At 49.5% G+C, this 23,388-nt stretch overlaps 1 protein-coding gene across 1 annotated transcript; it reads right to left on the reverse strand.

Annotated features, from left to right (window-relative positions):
* Positions 1-349: 349 nt before the first annotated feature.
* LOC119164924 (uncharacterized) lies at positions 350-23,051 on the reverse strand. Its single transcript, XM_075874363.1, has 5 exons — positions 23,022-23,051; positions 6,872-7,039; positions 4,711-4,843; positions 1,740-1,960; positions 350-659 (listed from the first exon to the last, which is right to left on the reverse strand). The coding sequence occupies exons 1-5, from the start codon at positions 23,049-23,051 to the stop codon at positions 372-374; spliced, it is 840 nt and encodes a 279-aa protein (XP_075730478.1). The 3' UTR covers positions 350-371.
* Positions 23,052-23,388: the final 337 nt, after the last annotated feature.

Below are 23,388 nucleotides of genomic sequence, written 5' to 3' on the forward strand. Positions count from 1 at the left end.
CACATCAATCGTGCTATCATGGATCTGAGTTATACTTTTTTAATACGCAGCTTTCCTGATAACATGTGTGAAGCCACTCCACGTATCTGCGCATGCTCGGACCATGCGAATTTCAAAGGACCACTAAACAGCCTCTGAAGGTATAAACGACGATCGCTAAGTTATCTCCTCCTTAAGGTGTGGGTCTGTCCATCCTCCGGTGGTGTACGTAGCCACCGGTGGCGCATACCCGAAATAGCGGTCCTTAGAATGGCCGCGCTCTTGTATATGATGAATACGCGATGAAAAGATGCGAGATGGCTGCATTGGAGTGTAAGAAGGGCCCCACCGCGATCAACCACTTCTTTTCTTTAATAAATGTTGTTTCTCTCTCACCGTCGTTCCCAGGCGTTCATGATGAATCGCACGTTTTGCCGGTTGTAGTAGATGACCAGCGGGTGCGAGAAGAGGCGTTCCTTGCCCATGTAGAACTCGTGGTGCGGGTACCGGTGGCACACCTCGGACGCGTGGTACAACAGCGTGGTGCGGTCGCCGATGATGACCGCCTTGCCGGCCACTACCTGGTCGAGCACGTGGTCCGACCACAGGCGGTGGTACGGGACCAGCGAACCGGGCTTCAGCTTGCGGTACACCTGCTTGTCGTGCATGTTCGGCGACAGCTGCGTTTGACGCCGTTCGCACGCCGTGAGTTTTTGAGGACAAACCCATTGTGAGTTAGCAAAGGGAGACATTGGGCTGGTTAGCTTTGCATGATTAAAATACTTGCTATCGGGAAAGTATAGAGGGTGTTATTAGCATTAAGCAACGGTAATGCAAATGTGAAGAAAGAAAAGTGGACCAAGTGACAACTTTCCACTGGCAGGATCCAAACCTGCGACCTTTGAATAGCGCGTCAAATGTTCCACCACTGAGCTACGATGGCGGTCATCGCCCCGTCCACTTTATAGGGTATATATGTGCATTTAAACGGGGTAGCGTCAGTCGGCGCAAGCTCTCGTTCTGGCAGACTCGATGCCTTGAGCTGGTATGCGAGGAAATATTAGTCAGCTGCCATCTCGTACTAAGATCACGTACTACGTGTGACGCCGAACAGGCCAGAAAGAGTTTTCTACTCTCGCCCTAGTCGCAACAGCTGGCGCTGAATGACATTTCCACGTTCGAATCCACATATATGCCCTATAAAGTGGACGGTCGATGACTGCCACTGAAGCTCAGTGGTAGAGCATCGGACGCGTTACATGGTGCGAATTCTGATGCGTCGCAGGTTCAGATCTTGCCGGTGGAAAGTTAGCTTTTCATCCACTATTCTCTCTTAACATTTACATTAGAATGACTTCTAATAACATCCCATATACTTTCCCCGGTATTGGGCTAGTTGGTTTTGCATGATTGAAATACTGGTTGCGCTTGCAGTGTCCACTTGGGGACGTGTGTCTTCCCTTACTTCTTTGGTTCCGTTAGGTGTAGCGCAATATTTTAATCCAGCCTTGTATGTCTCGGCGAGTCAAGGAATCCCGAGGTTTTACGAGACCTGACAGGACATCACGGGGCCGCGAAATCAACGCGAACGATAAAAAAAGAGCTAAAATAAAACATGGTCGAGGATTCCGTAATACTGAATTTCATCTATGTGAGACGACATCTCATCGAAAGTTCCATGGCAACAACGTAAGCATGACGTCAGCAATGCCGTCACCCTGTGACGTCATCATTACCTTTTTGCACCGCAGTATACTTACCGCAAGCAACAGCGGATAAGCCGGACCGCGAAGCATGTAGACGCGGACGTCTTCGCGGGCGGCCAGTTCCGCGGCCGAGTCAATCCGGTGTCCGCTCCTGTGGCGCACCGTGAGGCCTGCCTTCATCTTGCCGGTGAACATGTTGGAGAACACGAGCATGGCCAGCCACCAGGTGGCCACCACGACGCGGGATGACGACGGTTGGGGCAAGCCGTCGTTCACTGCGCGTCGAAATAAAGAAAGAGGCGCTACACACGCAGCAACATCAATCCAGCATGACGTTGCTCGTGTTTTAACGAACTTAAAAAAGAAAACCAAAGAAATGGAGCACCTATGCACCAGTCGTACAAATACCGAGAATGATGATGATGTTGAATATGATGATGATGTTGAATATGATGATGATGATGATACTGATAATGATGATGATGATGATGATAGCCTAAATACATGGCTCACACGTCCTCTCGGGGACTGGTCAGGAAACGTGTAGTGGTTAAGATCGAGAAAGGGGTGCAACTGGTGGCGTTGTTCTCATCCTCAAGTCCATCACGCACCGTTTCCCAACAGTATAAGGACCACCACCACGGTAGTCTAGCGGCTAAAAGGCACTGCTGACCCGCAGGCCTCGGGACCCAATCCCGGCTGCGGCGGCCGCATTTTCGATGGAGGCGAAAATTCTAGAGACCATGTGTGCTAAGATTTAAGTGTGTGTTATAAGAGAATCCCAGGTGGTCGAAATTTCCGGGTGCTGTTCACTACGGCGTCTCTCGTAATCATACATTTGGTTTGGGACATCAAAGACCAACGATTATTATTATTATTATTATTATTATTATTATTATTATTATTATTATTATTATTGATATGTGGGGTTTAACGTCCCAAAACCACTATATGATTATGAGAGACGCCGTAGTGGAGGGCTCCGGAAATTTAGACCACCTGGGGGGGTTCTTTACGTGCACCCAAATCTGAGCACACGGGCCTACAACATTTCCGCCTCCATCGGAAATGCAGCCGCCGCAGCCGGGATTCGAACCCGCGCCCTGCGGGTCAGCATTCGAGTATCTTAGCCACTAGACTACCGCGGCAGAGCTAATATTATTATTATTATTATTATTATTATTATTATTATTATTATTATTATTATTATTATTATTATTACTATTATTATAACTAAATAAGGCCTCGCTTTAGGCTTCACCCTCTCACCACCTCATTTCCCCTGCTCTACCCGTCACTTCTCTTCCCCACCCCTCGATGTGATGCGATATGACGCTGTACACTGTAGAAAGCAATGCTTGCTTTGTCTAATGCTTCTTTCTCTTTTTCTGTGTCTGTTTCTTTTCGTTTCATTCTTTCTCTCCCTTACTTCGTTCCTCCCCTTTCTTTTTTCTATCTTTCTATCTATTTCTATTTTCCGTTTATTTTTCTCCATTTTTTTCCCATTTCTCCATTCTTCTGTATATTCCTTGTTCCCCCCGATATCTCTCTGCATTCGTCCTCCCGCCTACTGGTCCGGCGACCGGACCAATAGGCGCCCGTTTCCTTGGAGCAAAGCAGCAGATAAAGAGGACGAGAGGGCGTGCCGGTTCGTAGTGATTATAGTTTTAAGGCCACGACACAACAAAATGCACAAGATCTCCGAGGTTATAACGACGCTGGCCTTCAAGTTTGCATACAGTTGGAGCTAGTTATGACGAAGATTGGTATAGCGAATTATCGGTTATAGCGAAGTAAGAATTTTCGTTGGTGACATTTCACTAGAATAACGTTTTTCATGACAAAACTGAAAACACAGACATTACAACGATGTCGGGTGTAAGGAAGAAATATTTGTTTTGTGTGAGGGTCAAAACTCAGGCTGATGCATGGAAAGCAAGACCATTATCCAAAGACAATATACTAGCAGAGATATCTTCGATGTGGCTGCGACATTATAATGCGGTTGGAACTCTGTTCCCGTACTTCCGTTAAAAAACGTGACTACAGGCCTGTTTTTCGAACAAATTTTGTTATGTTGTGATTTTACCGCGATTGATTGATATGTGGGGTTTAACATCCCAAAACCACCATGTAATTATGAGAGACGCTGAAGTGGAGGGCTCCGGAAATTTTGACCACCCGGAGATCTTTAACGTGAACCCGAATCTGAGCACACGAGCCTACAACATTTCCGCCTCCATTGGAAATGCAGCCGCCGCAGCCGGGATTCGATTCCGCGACCTGTGGGTCAACAGCCGAGTACCTTAGCCACTAGACCACCGTGGCGGGGCTGATTTTACCGTCTCGCATTTCGTTATGTTAGGTTAGAAATGCTGGAAGGATGCTGTATCAGACTATTTTCAATATGGTGTGTTTGAAGCCTACAATAATTAGTTTTTGATATAGGAGTTTGGCTCGAGCCAGATTGCCTTAATTTTGAGGTCTACTGTTACTACAAATATTGCATATAACACAGTAACTTCCGTGACCCCGCCGCGGTGGTCTAATGTCTAAGGTACTCGTTGGCTGACTCGCCGGTCGCGGGCCAGAACCCCGGCTGCGGTGGCTGCATTTTCGATGGAGGTGAAAATGCTGTAGGCCCGTGTGCTCAGATTTGGGTGCACGTTAAAGAACTCCAGGTGGTCGACATCTTAGCAGCCCTTCACTACGGCGTCTCTCATAACCATATTGTAGTTTTGGAACGTTAAACCCCACATATAACTCAATATGATCCCCGTGGTACTTCGCGAAGCTTGGCTCGACCACAATTTGCGGGTTCTTTTGCCATCTGACCAGTTTCCAACAAAATGGCGAAAATGCTTCGAAATCACCAAGACACGTAGCAACATTTAGTTTCCGTGCAGGTCGTTTGATGAGCGGAGTCTTAATATTACGTCCACGACGAACCATGCCATGTACTTCAAGTGAGCTGAGCAAAGAAAGAAGCAGGAATGAAGTCTTCGCTGATTGGTTGCACGTATACCTTGAAGACACATGCTCCGTGCGAGGCTCAGTAGATTTTGCACCAGCCTGGAGGCAAAAGCTTGCGATGAACCGGGTGCCAGAGACATGATGAGGCCGAGTACAAGAAGGCTGACGCCCAGCGCAATCCAGACCTGCAGACACGAAGGAAATGGAGGTCTCGCGCACGTAATAAAAGCGTCCGTGTTGAAGCTTGCATAATTCAAGATAGATCGATTAGAAAGCATTCTTAGTGCGTACAATATTAGGATGACGAAATTTGGCGAGCCGGTAACCGTTAATTTTCATGTAAAACACGAATGTACCAGGATGAATTAAAGAAGAGCACGTAATATCACAGGACACGCAGAAAGGGAACGCATTCAGGTGTGTGCAGGGTTCACTTCAGGGGAGGGGGATTCGTCGCAACGCCGCCCCCCCCCTAAATAACTAGGGGGGGGGGAGGTGGTTTCCCTTGTATACTTCCTTCTCGTGCCTATGAACATACACAGAGTTTGTGCTGTGTTTGTTCCTTGTCTGCGGTCTGTTTTTTCAATTGTGTTTAACCAATAAGCCCGACATTCCGCAATAAAAAAAAAACGAGTGCCTACTGGCAATCAAACCATATACTGAAAAAGTAATGACCCATGCGTAACGATATCATAACCGTGTAGTAAAAAATAATAATATCTGAAGTTTTACGTCCCAAGACCAAGATATATGATAACGAGAGACGCCGCAGTGGAGGGCTCCGGAAATATCCCCCACCTGGCATACGTTCTTTAACGAGCCCCGCTTCTTTTGTGTTTTTTTATATCTTGTATGGCGCTGTTATTACTATATCAATGGATTCATCACCTATATATTGTCACGTGTTCGTGACAGCTAAGAAGAGACCGTCGGGGTGTGGAACACGAAACTGTTTATTCGGTGCACTTGTGCCCAGGAAATGAAAAGTGAAATTTCGAGCAATACACGCAGTACTATCGTGAGCAATATAAACTCGAACACGCGAGAAGGAGGCAAAGAACCTCAAACCCGGCTTCCCTAACGTTGCTGCGAAACGGCAGCTGATTGCGTGCCATCGGTTGGTAGCAATCGTAACATGAAAAAAGATGCACGAAAAACAGAATAATGAAAGAAGTGTACACCTAACGCTCAGCCACTACCACTTAGATGTAATACAAGCAGTACATGAGCACCACGCCAGGTACGTCACGGCTGATATCTCAGTAGCTACATTGGATGATGATTCATTGGGTGTGGTTAGGCGCTTTGATGTAAATTCATATCAGCGCGAGTATCCATTGACACGCTATAAGCTGCCATTTTTCAGCAATGATATCGATGTGGGAGTGTCAACGGTTAACGGAAGCGCACCACCCTTTCCTATTTGTTTTCAACAGCGGCTGCCGCGAATCAGCCAAAGTAGGGTTCGAGACTAATCACCACGCTATGGCGTGTTCGAGCTAATATGTCAACTTTTCCTAGCTTGCGTGTTCTAAGTCAATACTTTGCGTGAGTAACTATAATTCGGTAATAAATGCAGCACTCACAAAGCATTGATTGATTTGTGGGGTTTAACGTCCCAAAACCACCATATGATTATTAGAGACGCCGTAGTGGAGGGCTCCGGAAATTTCGACCACCTGGGGTTCTTTAACGTGCACCCAAATCTGAGCACACGGGACACTCACAAAGCAGGCAAAATCAAATTAATTCGCGAAAGCAGCGGCGGTGGTAGCATCCCCCAGGGGCAGAAGATATGTGAACATTTTCGACATGCGCTGTCGTGGTTTTCCGGTCACTCTGGCGTTTTCGTTTTCACCCCATTTCTCAAGTATGAATGTGACCTTTCTGTCAGAACAGTGAAGTTGACCCCCCCCCCCCTCTTTGTCATGCTCACCCTCACCCATCTTTGTACACTTCTCATTGTCTCTACCTTTCCGCCGAGCCCTCTTAAGCACCCTTTATTGGTTCACCCTTTTCACCAAGCCTCCTCCTCATCCATCTTGGCGCGGCGAAGCGCTCCCTCTCTTATAAACGAGTCTCACTCTAGCCACTCCGTAAGATCACGTGACCAGCGCTACGCCAACGGACGGGGAAGCCTCGACCAAGAACGGTTTTGCTGTCAAAAGCAGAAGGCGCATATGAGTCACGCCATGTGATGCGTGTGAGCTTACGTCTGGCTCGAAGACGGTCAGAGAAGCTGCGATGCTGCTGCCCTGCGATGAGTCGTTGCCGAACGCTCCGAGGATGACCACGTCCTCGGTCCAGATGCTGGATGTCGGCTGGGCAACCTTGTTGCGCGAGTTGGTCGGGTAGAATAGTGTGTAGGACACGTCGCTCTCCTGAACAGAAGGAGGCGTATATGGTCAGAGAATGACACTGATACCGTGTGAGCTCTTGCTGTCCTCAATGTATGTTCTGTTTAGGTGCTCGTGAATCACATCGCTTGATCCGTGTAAGAGCTAAGCCTGTGTCCATCACTGCCGAATCCGAGTTTTGGTGCGTGTGTGTGTCAAATGCAAGTGCCGCAGGATTTAATTGATCGGTGCAGTCGGTGCATGTCTGCTACCTCAAGTATTCGATCATGCAAGTCTAGACCCGTACAATAGAGACGAAATTTCATAACACACCACTGCAAGTAGAGGCGAAGGGGTATTGGTTTATTGGTTGACTGATTGATTCATTGATTGCAAACAGTTTTATTCAGAACAAAAATTTGACTATATTGTCACGCAGCAAAGGACGACGCAGTTGTCTATAAGGAAAACAAGTTTATTGGAGCGAACCTGTGCTCCCCTAACAACTGAAAGAATACATAGGCGGCGAAGCAGCGGCCGGCAAAACGACGGGCACGCTAGTGAGCGTCGGCGATCGAATGTCGCGGCATCGGCTGTGCGGGAATTAATATCCCTCGGCGCGAGGGTTTCTCGAATAGTCGAATTGTATCGAGAACGCCGTGATAGCGTTTGTTAGAAACGCTGTTCGTTCGGAACGCTCGAAGCGTTGTTCGACAGCGTTTGTTCGAAACGCTGTGGTAGCGTTTGTTCGAAACGCTGTGAAAACAGCGATAGCACAGGCCGGCGCAGCCAGGCCGAAAAAACAAAACACAAATAAACAAACCAATGCATGGTTCGCGGCATTACCCCCCCCCCCCCCTCTAAGAGTGCATCGACCCGATGCTAACATAAGGGACAGTCCACACAAATTAAAATAAAAGTTCGTCATCATTCGTAGAAAGGTTTTAAGCGAACCACATGGACGACTTCAGGCCGCGTGCGTCGTCGTGATGTACGGGAGTCACCATCGGGGATCACTTCGTACGTTAGTTCGCCAACACGTCGTAGAATCCGGTAGGGTCCGAAATAGCGTCGTAGAAGTTTCTCACTGAGTCCACGTCGTCGAATGGGAGTCCAAACCCACACACGATCTCCAGGATGGTACTCGGCGTCGGAGATTGTAGCGTCCGGCATCCACCAGTTGCTGGTCCGTTATACGAGCTCAAGCGAGCTGGCGGGCCTCCTCCGCACGTTGGAGGTATCCTTGGACGTCGGCGTTGAGGTCGTCGTCTTCTACGTGCGGAAGCATGGCGTCGAGCATCGTAGTCGGCCGTCTTCCGTAGACGAGCTCGAACGGTGTCATCTGCGTGGTTTCTTGGATAGCCGTATTGTACGCAAACGTGACGTACGGGAGCACTTCGTCCCACGTCTTATGTTCAACGTCGACGTACATAGACAGCATATCCGCGATTGTCTTATTGAGCCGTTCCGTTAGTCCGTTCGTTTGGGGGTGGTACGCCGTCGTTCTTCGGTGATCTGTGTTGCTGTAGCGTAAGATTCCTTGCATGAGCTCCGCAGTGAAGGTCGTTCCGCGGTCCGTGATTAGGACCTCAGGGGCTCCATGTCGCAGCACAATTTCGTTAATAAAGAACTTTGCAACTTCTTGTGCAGTTCCCCTAGGAAGAGCGGTGGTCTCTGCGTAGCGCGTCATGTAGTCTGTCGCTACGACAATCCATTTGTTCCCGAATCGGGATGTAGGGAACGGGCCCAGAAGGTCCATTCCGATCTGTTGGAAGGGCCTCGTTGGGACGGCGATCGGCTGCAGAAGTCCGGCTGGTCTCGTCGGTGGTGTTTTTCGTCGCTGGCAGTCACGGCAGCTCCGGACGTAGTGGGTGACATCGGATGTAAGGCGTGGCCAGAAGTATTTCGCCTTGATTTTTGTAATCGTGCGAGCTGTTCCGAGATGTCCGGAAGACGGGTCGTCGTGGCACGCTTCCAAAATTTCGTCACGAAGGTCTGCGGGGATGACAAGTAGATAATTCGTTCTCGTTCCGGGGTTGAAATTCTTCTTCACTAGGATGGAGTTTTTGAGGCTGAATGCTGGTAAGTTGCGCTTGAACGCCCTAGGCACGGCGACGTTGCGTCCTTCGAGGTAGTCGATCATGGCGCGGAGGTCAGGGTCGGCACGCTGCTGGGCGGCTAGGTCGCTCTCTGTCACGACTCCGAAGAATGCGCTGTCTTCATCGGAGTCCTGTGGTGGTGGGTCGACGGGGGCGCGGGACAGGCAGTCGGCGTCGGAGTGTTTCCTGCCGGATTTGTAGAATATTGTAACGTCAAACTCTTGCAGGCGCAAGCTCCACCGCCCAAGACGGCCAGAGGGGTCCTTCAAATTGGCGAGCCAACACAGCGCATGATGGTCTGTCACAACCTTAAACGGTCTACCATAGACGTATGGGCGAAATTTTGAAATGGCCCATATGATAGCCAGGCACTCTTTCTCGGAGGCAGAGTAGTTTCTCTCCTCCTTCGACAGACCACGGCTTGCATAGGCGATTACCTTTTCGTAACCGCTTTGCTTTTGGACGAGGACGGCACCCAAACCGATATCACTGGCGTCCGTGTGCATTTCCGTTTCGGCGTTTTCGTCGAAATGAGCGAGCACGGGCGGGTTTTGCAGGCGTTGTTGCAGCTCGCAGAATGCCTTTTCTTGGTCGTTTTCCCAGCTGAAAGGGGTGCTTTCTTTCGTCAGGCGCGTGAGTGGCTCTGCAATGCGTACGAAGTTTGCGACGAAGCGCCGGTAGTATGCGAACAGTCCGAGAAACCTTCGCACACCCTTCTTATCTTTCGGCCTTGGTAAGTTCGCAATGGCTGATGTTTTTGCTGGGTCAGGTAGGACTCCCGCGGCGTTCACGACGTGACCCAAGAACTTGAGTTCCTCGTACGCGAAACGGCACTTCTCAGGCTTCAGCGTTAACCCCGACGTACGAATGGCCTCGAGTACAGATTCCAACCTTGTGAGGTGTTCGTCGAAAGTCCGGGCGAATACGACAACGTCGTCGAGGTATACGAGGCAAGTGTGCCACTTCAGGCCTGCTAGCACAGTGTCCATGACTCTATGAAACGTTGCGGGCGCCGTGCACAGCCCAAACGGCATCACCTTGAACTCGTATAGACCGTCCGGGGTTATAAATGCAGTCTTCTCTCGGTCTCTCTCGTCCACTTCAATTTGCCAGTAGCCGGTCTTCGGATCCATGGATGAGAAGTACTTGGCGTGGCAGAGGTGGTCGAGGGCGTCGTCGATTCGTGGCAGGGAGTACACGTCCTTTTTGGTGATTTTGTTTAGTCTCCGGTAGTCAACGCAGAATCTTAAAGTGCCATCTTTTTTCTTCACGAGTACAACCGGCGCAGCCCACGGACTTTTTGATGGCTGTATTATGTCGTCGCTGAGCATGTCATCAACTTGAGTCCGGATGGCTTCGCGCTCGTGTGAAGAAACGCGGTACGGTGACTGTCTGGTAGGTCGGGCTCCATCTTCGGTTATTATCCGGTGCTTCGCCAAAGGTGTCTGACGTAACTTCAAGTTCGAGGAAAAACACTCGCTGTAGCGACGGAGCAGCTCCAGTAATCTGTCCCGATTTTCTTGCGACAGCGCCGGGTTCACGTCGAAAGGATGTGGCAGCCTGGAAGCATCTGCGCGTGCGCGTTCAAAGGTGGCGACCGCGATCACTTGACTCGCTTCTTGCGTTTCTTCGAGGAACGCAATTGCAGCGCCCTTGTTTAGATGCTGGTACTCCTCGGTGAAATTGGTGACCAAAACGTGGGATCTGCGTTGCTTAAACCGCGCAATGCCTCTTGCGACAGACACACCGCGGTCTAGAAGCAACCTTTGGTCAGTCTCCACGATAGCGTCGACGTCAGGAGCAGCACCTTCACAATAGACAGCGATCATCAAGCTTGCGCGGGGTGGCAGGGTGACGTGATCGTCGGCGATCCTTACAGCAGCACGGTGTCCGAGGTTCGGCTGCGGCGTCGTGGAGTGATCGGAAGAAAACGTTATCGACCTGGTCTGCAGATAAATTATTGCACCTTTGTCCGTCAAAAAGTCCATTCCGAGAATTACGTCGCGGGAGCAGTTAGGCAAAATGACGAACTCCGAAGGGTACGTAGTGCCGTCTATGGTGACGCGCAATGTGCACATTCCACTTGGGGTCACGAGGTGGCCTCCTGCAGAGTCCTGCTGTGCGTATGTGCGGACCGTCCCATCTGGTCGTAACTTTCTTTAGCTTGGACGCGAATGACCCGCTCATGACCGAGTAGTCGGCTCCCGTGTCGATGAGGGCGACTACGTCAAGGCCGTCGATGGACAACTGGACATCGGATGCCGCTTTCCTCGAATTTCGGGTGCGTCGGGGCGTCGTATCGCGACTTGCACGTGTTGATGGTCGGGCACTATGCGTCGTCATCGTCGTCTTCTCAGCGGCAGGCTTCGTCATTTTGGGTACGCGTCGCGCAGCGTAGCTGTCGTCGTTTTCGTGGGTCTCGTCAGGGTGTCGTCGGGATGAGGGCATGTCGTGAATCACGGTCTTGCGTCGTTGGAGGGTTTTCCTTTTCTCGCCGTTGTGCAACTTCACCTCCAGAAGTTGCTGCTTTTAGTTTCCCCCTCGTGGGCTGGGGGACCTTCCACGGGCGAAGTCAGCATTGCTGCGACGGTTGGGGGATTGGTACGGGTAGGGCGACGGCGAACGGTTGAAACGGGATGGTCCACGGCTGGTGTTCGACAGGTATTCTTCGATCTCAAATGGGCGCTGGCCGGCTCGCGGGCGGGGTGCGTCGACGGAGAACCCACGCAAACCCAGCCTCTTGTACGGGCAGCGGTGGTAGACGTGGTCGGCCTCTCCGCAGTGGTAGCACAGCGGACGATTATCTGGCGTTCGCCACACCTCGGTCTTCATGGACGCCTGGTTTCGGGTTACAGGGGGTCGGGCGGGCGACATTGGGCGGCGGTACGGCGAGGCCTCTTGATAACGGGTTGGGACTGGTCGGGGTCGACGAGCAGCAGTGGAGTAGGTCATCGCTTGTGGTTCGCAAGATGCTTCCGATGGCGTGGAATTCCCCAGTGCTTGCTGAACCTCCTCGCGGACGACGTCAGTGAGGGAGGCGACTTGGGGCTGCGGCGTTGCTGGGAACAATTTCCTCAGTTCCTCGCGAACGACGGCGCGGATGGTCTCCCGCAAGTCTTCTGTCGCCAATCCAGGGGCGTTTACCGGGTTCACCGAAAGGGTGTTGAGTGGTCTATTGTATTGCCGCGAACGCATATCCAAGGTCCTCTCGATCATCGAAGCCTCGGTGACGAACTCAGCGACGGTCTTAGGGGGGTTGCGGATAAGTCCAGCGAAGAGCTCTTGTTTAACTCCCCGCATCAGAAAGCGCACTTTCTTCTCTTCTGCCATTTCGGGGTCAGCTCTCCGGAACAGCATCTTCATCTCCTCAGCGAACAGTACAACACCTTCGTTAGGGTGTTGCATTCGCGTCTCCAACAAAAGGGTGGCTCGTTCTTTCCGCACAACCATAGCGAATGTTTTGAGGAATTCGCTCTTAAAGACAGTCCAGTCGGTTAGGGAGCCTTCATGGTTCTCAAACCACGTTCGAGCTGCATCCTCCAAATAGAAGAAGACATGACAAAACGTTTCTTCGTCATCCCACCTGTCAAAGATGCGGATGCGCTCCAGCTTCTCCAGCCACTCTTCCGGGTCTTCACCAGGAGATCCTCGGAATGATGGGGGCTCACGAGGTTGTTGCAGAACGACGGGAGGGTTGGTAGCGCTGGTCATGGTGCCTGCGTTGATCATCGTGGTTTTTACGTCTTCTTTTCTTTTTTTATCCGGGAGCAGTCCAAACTCTGGCTGAAGGCCTTGCTGTCGGCGGCTGACACGAGTTGGGCGTGCTTGTCGTGTTGGGCTTGCTTGTCGGCTTGGCAATGGCTTAGGGTTCATGTACCCCGCATCTCCACCAGATGTCACGCAGCAAAGGACGACGCAGTTGTCTATAAGGAAAACAAGTTTATTGGAGCGAACCTGTGCTCCCCTAACAACTGAAAGAATACATAGGCGGCGAAGCAGCGGCCGGCAAAACGACGGGCACGCTAGTGAGCGTCGGCGATCGAATGTCGCGGCATCGGCTGTGCGGGAATTAATATCCCTCGGCGCGAGGGTTTCTCGAATAGTCGAATTGTATCGAGAACGCCGTGATAGCGTTTGTTAGAAACGCTGTTCGTTCGGAACGCTCGAAGCGTTGTTCGACAGCGTTTGTTCGAAACGCTGTGGTAGCGTTTGTTCGAAACGCTGTGAAAACAGCGATGGCACAGGCCGGCGCAGCCAGGCCGAAAAAACAAAACACAAATAAACAAACCCAATGCATGGTTCGCGGCAATATTTGAACGGTAGCCGATGAGGCCCGGTGGCTTTGTTCTCTGTTTTCCTCCTCTGCCGTGCTGCAGCCTGCAGGCCCTTGCAGCTGGTCAGGGTAACCGAAGGGCCGCTTTGGGTCACGCTGCTTAAAGTGAGATGGTCCCACTACAAGATGGGGTCTATCTATACGACTCGGATAACCAACTGGTAAGACCATGTTTTTTTCTATTCCCTTCATATGTGGAAACGTGCCACTAGCAATGAACTAGGAATAGGTGTGTGCAAGGTTCCCCTTCGAGGGGGGGGGGGGTCCTCGCAGCGACCCTATGCCTACGACGTCCATGCATGGGGCTGACATTGCGCCCCCCTCCCAGAGTCACAGCGCCCCCCCCCCCCTTTATAGGTGGCTGGGGAGCGGGGGGTGCCCCATGCGCACGTCTAGGAAATATTACCAAATAGTCCCAACTGGTGCCAGGCTGACAAAAACTGGTTTTATCTCATTTTGGCTATGAAATTGGATATGAAATGGGTCAAATGAGAGCTATATACTGGAACCAGGTGAAGATAATCTTATCATAGTTTTGTAATTCGAAACATAGCGCAAACTTACGTTCCTCTGAAGTTCACCGATGAATCCAGTCCAAGAACCGTTCGACAGCTCGATCCCCCATTCAGGGTTGTTCAGAATGGTTGTCTTGTGTCTGCAAAGACGCACGGGTGAAAACGATATTGTGCCCACTGCGATGAACTGAGCCACTTTGGGTTTATAAATATAAGAGCATCGAACGCGCCATTTGAAGGTCGTAGGTTCAATTCCTGCTCACGGCAAGTTAGTTTTTCACCCACTTTTCTTTCTTCTTATTTACAATACTTTGGTTCTAATAACTTCCCCTATACATTCCTTGGCATTATTGTCGGTGATATCTCATTATATTGTGTCAAAACACGTAAAAACGAGCCCTTAGGTATACACTCCCCCCCCCCACACACATATGTATATATATATATATATATATATATATATATATATATATATTTATATATATATATATATATATATATATATATATATATATATATATATATATATATATATTGTTGACAATATATATATATATATTGACAATATATATATATTGTCATATATATATATATATATTGTCAATATATATATATATATATTGTCACGAGAGAGCGAAAGTGGGCACCGGGACAGCGCGTCGGCATCATGATGACATTTGCCAGACTTGTACGTAACTGTAAAGTCGTACTCTTGTAAGCGCAGTATCCAGCGCGCAAGACGTCCTGACATATTCTTCATTGATGAAAGCCAACAGAGTGCGTGGTGGTCGGTGATGATGGTGAAGTGCCGACCGTAGAGATACGGGCGGAATTTCTGTATCGACCATACGATAGCCAAGCACTCCTGCTCCGTGATGGTGTAATTCCGCTCAGCTGTTGACAGAGTCCGGCTAGCGTAGGCCACAACCTGCTCTTTAGAGGTGGAATCACGCTGCAGAAGGACTGCTCCAATGCCTTGTGCGCTTGCGTCAGTATGGAGTATGGTAGGCGCTCTCTCATCGAAGTGGCGCAGCACTGGTCCGGAAGTCAGGCGTTCTTTCAAAATTTCAAATGCAGATTCGCAGTCGTTGGACCATGAGAAAGGAGCACCAGTGGCCAATAACTTATTTAGCGGAGCCGCTAAGGTAGCAAAGTTGCGTATAAAGCGACGAAAATAGGACGCGAGACCAAGAAAGCTGCGCAACGTCTTTTGGTTGGACGGTCGAGGGAACTGTAGCACAGCTGCGATCTTCTCGGGATCTGGTTGGATTCCGTCTTTGGAAACGACGTGACCGAGGACTTTGATGCTTTTGCTGGCAAATGTACACTTCTTTGTATTTATCTGAAGGCCAGCCTTGGAGAGACATTGTAGCACCTCGTCTAATCGTTGAAGATGTTGGGCAAAGGTACTTGAAAAAACAACGATATCATCTAAGTAACAGAGGCAGGTCTTCCATTTTAGGCCACGAAGAACAGTATCAATCATTCGCTCAAACGTGGCTGGAGCGTTGCACAAGCCGAATGGCATTACATTAAATTCATAAAGGCCGTCCGGTGTGGCAAATGCAGTTTTTTCTTTGTCAGCCTCGTTCATGGGGATTTGCCAGTAACCTGATCGTAAGTCAAGGCTCGAAAAATAGTTCGCCCCTTGCAGTGTGTCTAAAGCGTCATCAATTCTAGGCATAGGATATACGTCCTTGCGTGTGATCTTATTTAACGCGCGGTAGTCAATGCAAAAACGAACAGAGCCATCCTTCTTTTTAACTAAAACGACTGGAGATGCCCAGGAACTCGAAGAAGGTCGTATTATATTTCGCGATAGCATCTCGTTCACTTCTTTTTCAATTATTTCTCTCTCTGATTGCGAAACCCGATATGGGCGACGGCGTATCACACGAGAACCGTCGGTTTCAATGCGATGTACAGCCGCGGAAGTCTGACTCAGTGTTGTGGTACAGCTATCAAAGCAGGCTTTGTGCTTAGCCAAAAGGGCCAATAGTGCTTCAGACTGTTTTGGTGTGAGGTCTGAACCAATGACAGGTCGAAAAGGGAAAGAACGTGAACCTGGAGCTGGTACTGGTGACGAAGACGGGCAGAGTGTCGCGATGGAGGTCAATGGAGAGAAGTCAATCTTTGCCACTGTCATTCCCTTGGGCAGCAGCACAGATTCTGCAGTTGTGTTAGAAACGGGCAGAAAAGCGCAGCCAGAGGAAAACCGGAGGAGGCAAGAGGCGACGAGAATTCCACGGGAGGTGCAGCGAAACGATGGAGCCACAAGTGCATCACCGTCGGTTACTTGGGTAGATGCGACAGCTATCACGTGTTCGTGACCAGGGTGCAGGACGCAGTCTTCAACAATGACCAAGTTGGAGATCGAGGGTGATGAAACTGGAATGGGCGCATCCGTTGTATCCGTTATGTGAATGACGTTCTCTTTAAAGGATATAACAGCGGAAGCAGAATGCAGAAAGTCCCAACCAAGGATAAGTTCATGAATGCACGTGGGCAACACAATCATCTCGATGTGGTGACGTATACCATCAATAGAAACACGAGCCGTACACTGTCCGTCAGGTTGAATCAGCACGTTATTTGCCCCACGCAACACAGGTCCCACATAGGGCGTTCTGACTTTACGGAGGCGCGAGCACAAGTCACTACGCAAAACAGAAGTGGTTGCACCGGTGTCAACGAGAGCTTGCACAGGAATACCTTCAATAATCACTGACAACATATTAGCTGGGCGAACAGGAGGTATTTTTGTTGGTCGACGGGACGCAGTTTTCCCTCCAAAAACTGCAATCCTTAGTTTTCCGAAGATTGGTCAACAGGACGGGAGATGATTGGACGAAGCGGCGATGCGGAGCGGCGATAGGGCGATGGAGAGCGTCGTCTGGAGGAGCGGTATTCCTGATGTTGACGAGGGGACACTGGAGGAGACGGAGACCGGTACTGCGCGGACGGGTAGGTGTCTGGAGCATAAAGATCTGGTCTTCGGAACCGGTCTCGTTCGAACTCAGCATAGCCTCGTCGTTCCTCTTGCTGGCGGCGACGGCAGTAACGAGAAATGTGGCCTCGTATACCGCAGTAAAAGCAAACAGGACGGGATTGACGCCACTGAGGATACAAGGGTGCAGCAGTCATTCCACCTCGCATAGCAGCCAAATGGCTACTAGCAGTATCCGTAGAGCTAGATGCCCCGGGAGCAGGCGGAATCGCAGCGATCTCCGCATATGTGGGCATTACCGTTTGAACAACCGGTGCTGCCGGTGTCGACCTGGGCGTCACATCGGCGTATGTGGGCATCGGGCGTGCTGGCGGAGCGACCGGGGATGTCGGTGTCGCCATTGCCGCTAACTCCTGCTTAACAAGATTCCGCAGGTCGAATGGTGGAGACGGAGCGGAGGCGACAGTGGACCGCTGCTGTTCAAGGTCTCGAAGTTCTTCCCGGATGATTGTGCGGATAAGGGTTTTTAATTCAGAGGGAGGCATCAGGCGTGGATCACTGTCTTGTTGAAGCCGAAGGGACTGCAACTGGTCAAGGCGTTGGCATGTCGAAATGACGTCGTTAACCGTAGCGGGATTGCCAACAGCCAAGGCGTTGAATGCGATTGGGCCGATTCCTTTAAGGATGTGGCGAACGCGCTCATCTTCCGTCATGTCTTTATTCGCACGGCGACAGAGGGCCAAAACATCCTCGATATACGAAGTGTACGACTCATGTGCCAGTTGTAGACGCACAGCCAGCTTCTGTTTCGCGGCTTCGGAACGACCCGATGAGCATCCGAATATTTGTCGCAGTTTGTTGGCAAAGGTCGACCAATCAACGAAGTCAGTTTCGTGATTAAAATACCAGGTTTTGGCTACGCTGGTCAAATAGAAAGGAAGGTAGCTCAGTTTCTCTGCTTCGGTCCATCGATTGGCTGAACCCACACGGTTGTAAAGGTCAAGCCATTCCTCGACGTCGTCACCGCGAAGACCCGCGAACACGGGCGGTTCGCGCTGAGGGCTGGTGACAGTAGATGAAGAGCGGGCAGCCGCCGGCGTAGGGGCTGTAGCGTTAGGGCTAGGCGTTAGGTCCGATGTCTGCATACCTGTGTGGGTGGCTGGGTGCAATCGGCGACCAGATCGGAGCTCCAGGTGGGAAATGAACGTAGGAGGACGTCGGGATCTTACCCAGCACCTCCACCACTCTGAAAGACGCAGGCAGACTAGGTACGGCGAGCAGGCAGGGCGAGCAGAAGCGTTTATTCTGCGATGTCTGGCTCCGCTCAGAACCACACCAAGAGAGAGGACGATGATGATGGGTATGTGCAAGTGAGAACGATGATGATGGGTATGTGCAAGTGAGAACGATCAAATGCTTGGAATGTGCTTACAATTTATATATATATATATATATATATATATATATATATATATACATGTGTGTGTGTGTGTGTGTGTGTGTGTGTGTGTGTGTGTGCGCGCGTGCCCCACCATGGTGGTCTAGTGGCTAAGGTACTCAGCTGCTGACCCGTAGGTCGCGGGATTGAATCCCGGCTGCGGCGGCTGCATTTTCGGAGGAGGTGAAAATGCAGCCGCCGATGTAACGCTGTAGGGGCCCCAGCCCCCCCAGCCACCCCTGCCCCCCTTGCTCTTCACCTATGCATTGCTTAATTCTGAAAGAGAGAAAAAAAATCAGCACGTCACTGAGAGGCTTGTCATTTTCTGTTTATGATTGTCCTGCGAAATTTCCTCGAAGCGTTACACATGTAATCACTTATCGTTAATTCGATTATCTCAGCTTTCTGCCATTGATTCATTACTTCATTTGCTTCAAAAAAAAAAAAAGAAATAATCTTGCCGTTTTTTTTTTTTACTCACCGAATTCCAAATCTCTCTGCTGTATCCCACAGTAGTTGCAGGAGTCCCGAAGCGAACGTGATGTGGTGAAGGCTTCCATTGGGATAGAACTGTCCGTGGGGAGCGTGCTGCCGGACGCGGTACAACAATGAACAAGTGTCGTAGAAGTGGTCGCTATCAACTATTAATTATCCTAACCGACGCAACACATTACGCACTGCAGAATCCTAGAAAGCTGGTCCAGTCGTTACGAATCTATTGTAAATACAGCTCAACAACCGAGACGCAAACCCACTAAAGGTGAGGAGCCGAACAAGTGCCGATCTTTTAATCGAGATTTTAATCGGAACGAAACAGAGCACACACACAGAGGTGGTCTAATCCGTACACGGCGTGGTCAAAAGAAAGGAACACCTCTACACACGGCACTAACGTCATGTATCCCATTGCACAACACTCGAATGATTTACTTCTGTAACTATTCTTTCCAAACAACAATACTTGTCACGTATGGGAAGGCACCTTTGAATGGCCAATTTTTCGCAGCAAGCCACAGCGCAAGACTAATCCGGTATTCGGTCATTCCAGCGACGCAGGTGGTGCCATGTATAGCCGTGCTCCGAAGCTGTGACACGGTGATAAAACAGCGACGCAGTTCGGTCTCTCAGTAGTCATAGACCAATGAACGCGTCTTCACGCTCTACGACGCTGACGTAAACGCTCGCCACATCACCGTCTCGTCCACCATTTCGACCTTCCGCTGCGCCGCCTATAGTCGCTGGAATGGTCGAATACGCTAGATGTCCACTAAATCCACAAGTGGAACCGCACGTCGCGAAACACGCTATATAGTCTAAAAGCCCCAATTGCTGGGCTAGTTTGTTGTGTATAACTGGCTGAGACATACCAGCGCAAAATAACAACTGACGACCACAAGAAGAAGCGCCTGTTCTTGCCTTCTTTCTTGTGGTAGTCGGTTTTATTTTGCGCTACTATGTCTCAGCCTGTTCTGCACTATAAACGATGTCTGATAGACAAGGCCGATGTTTCCCATAGACAAGGTCCATAGACCTTGCAGGGGTTGTTTAGAATTTCGATAGTAAGAAAATTTCTAAGCTTACGTTCATTGAGGTTATGCGCAGCACGGTGCCTGAGAAGTTCGGCATTCTAATTACTATGCTGATTCAACAGTCTACTTGAATATAGCTTTTTTTTACGCAGTAAGAATCCCTATTCCATATATGCGTAACTCTTTTTCGAGATGCTCGAGCCAGCCGTAAGCGTCAGCCAAAACCCTAAACTCAGCTCGCCTGTAATGCGGTCGTTAAAGCGGCTTTGAAGAGACAAGCCAGCTACCTGATTGGTCGGTACTGCGCCCGTGATGAAGTGAGTCCGCTACGGGATTGGTGGGCACTTCGCACATGAACACGCGCGTCATTCAGCGGTAATCGAGGAGAGTGACGGTATCATTTATTAGCCGACATCCGTTTAGGAACTGCTGACAAATTGTGGCCTACGGCGCTGATTCGCGAGTCACCGAGGCAAGCATTAGGCAAATGAATTCGCAGATGCGTGGGTATCGGGATATTAATTGCTTCGGATTAGGGTTGGCGACTGCACGAATCACGAAACGGGTCATGCTGACCATTGTCCACACAGAGATTTCAAGGGACGTCCATGAGGAGAGCCGATTTTTCTTGTAATGGCAAATTACTCTTTCACGACACTAAAACCACCTAGCTTGCTGCGAGAAGACGCTTGGTAAGAGAGAGAGCGTGCAAAAAAAAAGGGGGGGGGAGGGTGGTGACGTCACTTTGAAGTTTGTGCACCGGTCCCCATGACGTAATTGACTTTGGCAGTGCCAATCAGGGTCTACGAGGTTATTTATCGATAAAGATGAAGTGCGCCGTCTTCTGAGAGAGCCAGGGACTTAACATACTAAGTATAAGAAAATTTAGTTTAGCCAATCCAGCAAAAACATAATAAAACGCTGAAACTTGTGACGTCACCGTCACAGATATTGGTGTTTGTTCTCATTCGATTAAACACCGCTTTGAGAACGTTTCTTCTCAGTAAATTGAAGCGGTTGCGTGATAAGAAGTAATGCTATAGATTGTTTCGTTGATGTTGCAAAATGATCAAGGAGCGAAAGGAGCCGGACCAGCTCTGTGCGTGTAATAGTGTAATTTTGGAAAGCAACAGAGTAATGTTGTAAAAATAACCTACTCTTTTCGTATTGAACAGGAATTTAGTGTGGAGTATGCCCCCCCCCCCCTCACATTTTCTTTTTTTGTGCCTTTTCCTCGCTTCCATCCTGCCACTGCCACAACAAGGCCTATATATATATATATATATATATATATATATATATATATATATATATATATATATATATATATATATATATATATATATATATATATATATATATATATTGTAGTGAATAAGATCAGTGCTACTCAGAAAGGCAGGGGTAACGACTCAGTCGGTGAAGAAGACGACGTTTGGTTGGCTGGGGACTCGGGCTCGTTCCGCCATTACCGCTTGACGTGTCGTGACCGCTCTCCTGTTTTATAAAATTATAAGAGTGCCACTCTAAAACGCCTCATTATAATATATATATATATATATATATATATATATATATATATATATATATATATATATATATATATATATATATATATATATATATATATATATATATATATATATATATATATATATATATAATTGGCGGTTGCATTTCGATGCTATACATGCGATGTTAGTGCACGTTTATAATGGTGCATTCAGACGACGGACCGAATCCCGATGTGGCGGGACGGACGGCGCGTCACGTGACCTCACATCAGCGATTCCCCTCGTCCGCGACTCGTCCGCGGGGCTCGCGGGCGGATGAACCCAACCTGTTTCTCACATCGGGATTCTGGCGGGGGAGAGCCGGTACTTCAGCGGAATAGCTTGGGGTCGGTGGCAACCAGTACACTTTTCGTCTGCTCGCGGCATGTCCTCCGTGGCTCGCGGACAGCTGCATGACTGGTCGGCATCATCTACGCTTGAGCATTGTTTACTTAGTTTCCGGAGACTTTGTTCTCAGGTGAATAAATATGCAGAAATCACTTTTGGTGGTTCGGAAAATGTCGCCGCCGTCGCTCAACACGCGAGATTCTTAGCCGTCATGGTGGTGAAATATTCCAACTTCTGCAAACGGTGACGTACCGCTTCTAAAAAAAAAAAAAAAAAGGTGGGAGACACGTTTAGAAGTTCTACAAGAGGGGAATAATGTAGTTGAAAGATTATCCTGCGAGCAACTCCCTTTTCTCCTGAAAGAATAACACTACTCGTTCATTTGTCACAACACGACAGACATCGCAGCCAAGCTTCGCTTCTTGCGGACATCCATGTTGAATACTCTCAAACCGGTCTGCTGCCAGCGGGCGCAGGTGAGCGCCGAATCTGCTGTCGAGGGTAATCCGGCTGTTTTCCCCTAGGACACCGTCCGTCGTGTGGATGCGCCTGCAGGCGGACCATCCGCGGATTAGCTGTCCACGTCCACGACAAATCCGGATTTGGTCCGTCGTCTGAATGCACCATTAAGAACACCAGATGGTGTACAATGTTCAAAATTTTCGTAACTTTCCACTGTGGTGTGCTACATGATTATATCGTAGATCGTGGTTTAGGAACGCAAAAGCCTTGGCATTATAGTATTATTAGCGGCGATGGTTTTGTAATTGTGTAAGAGAGTTATTAATATGAGGTGAATTTTTTTTTTATCTTGGGTCTCTCTTTAAGATGACCCCGTGATACACCACCCGAGCCTTTCTTTTTTGTCCTGTATAGGATCCGAAGGATGTGCGTTAAAGGCCTGACCACATGTACACGTTGCAGCGCGTGGCTTTTTGACGCGGTGCCACGCCCTCTCGCTATGGAGAGAGAGGGCGCGCAACTTCCCGTACCTGCGCCTCCTCTCTCTCCACACGAGGCGCAGATGAGACGCGTTCTCTCTCCATATAAAGAGAGCGCGTCGCCGCGACAGACACCCACACTGACACACACACACACACACACACACACACACACACACACACACACACACACGCACGCACGTACACAACGCGCGGCAACGGGTACATGTGGTTAAGCCTAACATTATATAGCTGTTCTGTGGCCTAACTCACAAACGCACAAGCCTAAAGCCCCTTGAAAGGGGGCTTTACACAAGCCCTCACCTCAGCACCCCCACCCACCCCTTCCGACATACGCGCGCGTACGTGCGCACAAGTGAATTCGTACACGTGCGCGAATAGACTCACGGCGTTCCTGTTTGCTGTTAGCGGCCGTGCAAGGTACGCAATACATCTCCCGCAATGGCTGCGCTATGCAAATAGCGAGCGCATGACTGGACGTCCAAAGCTCCACGAGTCACCGAATACATGCATGCAAAATGTCGCCACTACGTCACGCAACTCAACGCACAGATCAGTCAACACACAATCAATCGCAGTAGTTTCCTATTCGCCAGCGTGCATTTCTATTTTATTCGGACATACCGTATAAACCTAGAAGGCATTGCATGTATCAAAACGCCTTCGCGCG

The sequence above is a fragment of the Rhipicephalus microplus genome, chromosome 9, assembly GCF_043290135.1.
Source record: "Rhipicephalus microplus isolate Deutch F79 chromosome 9, USDA_Rmic, whole genome shotgun sequence".
Taxonomy (NCBI): Eukaryota; Metazoa; Arthropoda; class Arachnida; order Ixodida; family Ixodidae; genus Rhipicephalus; species Rhipicephalus microplus.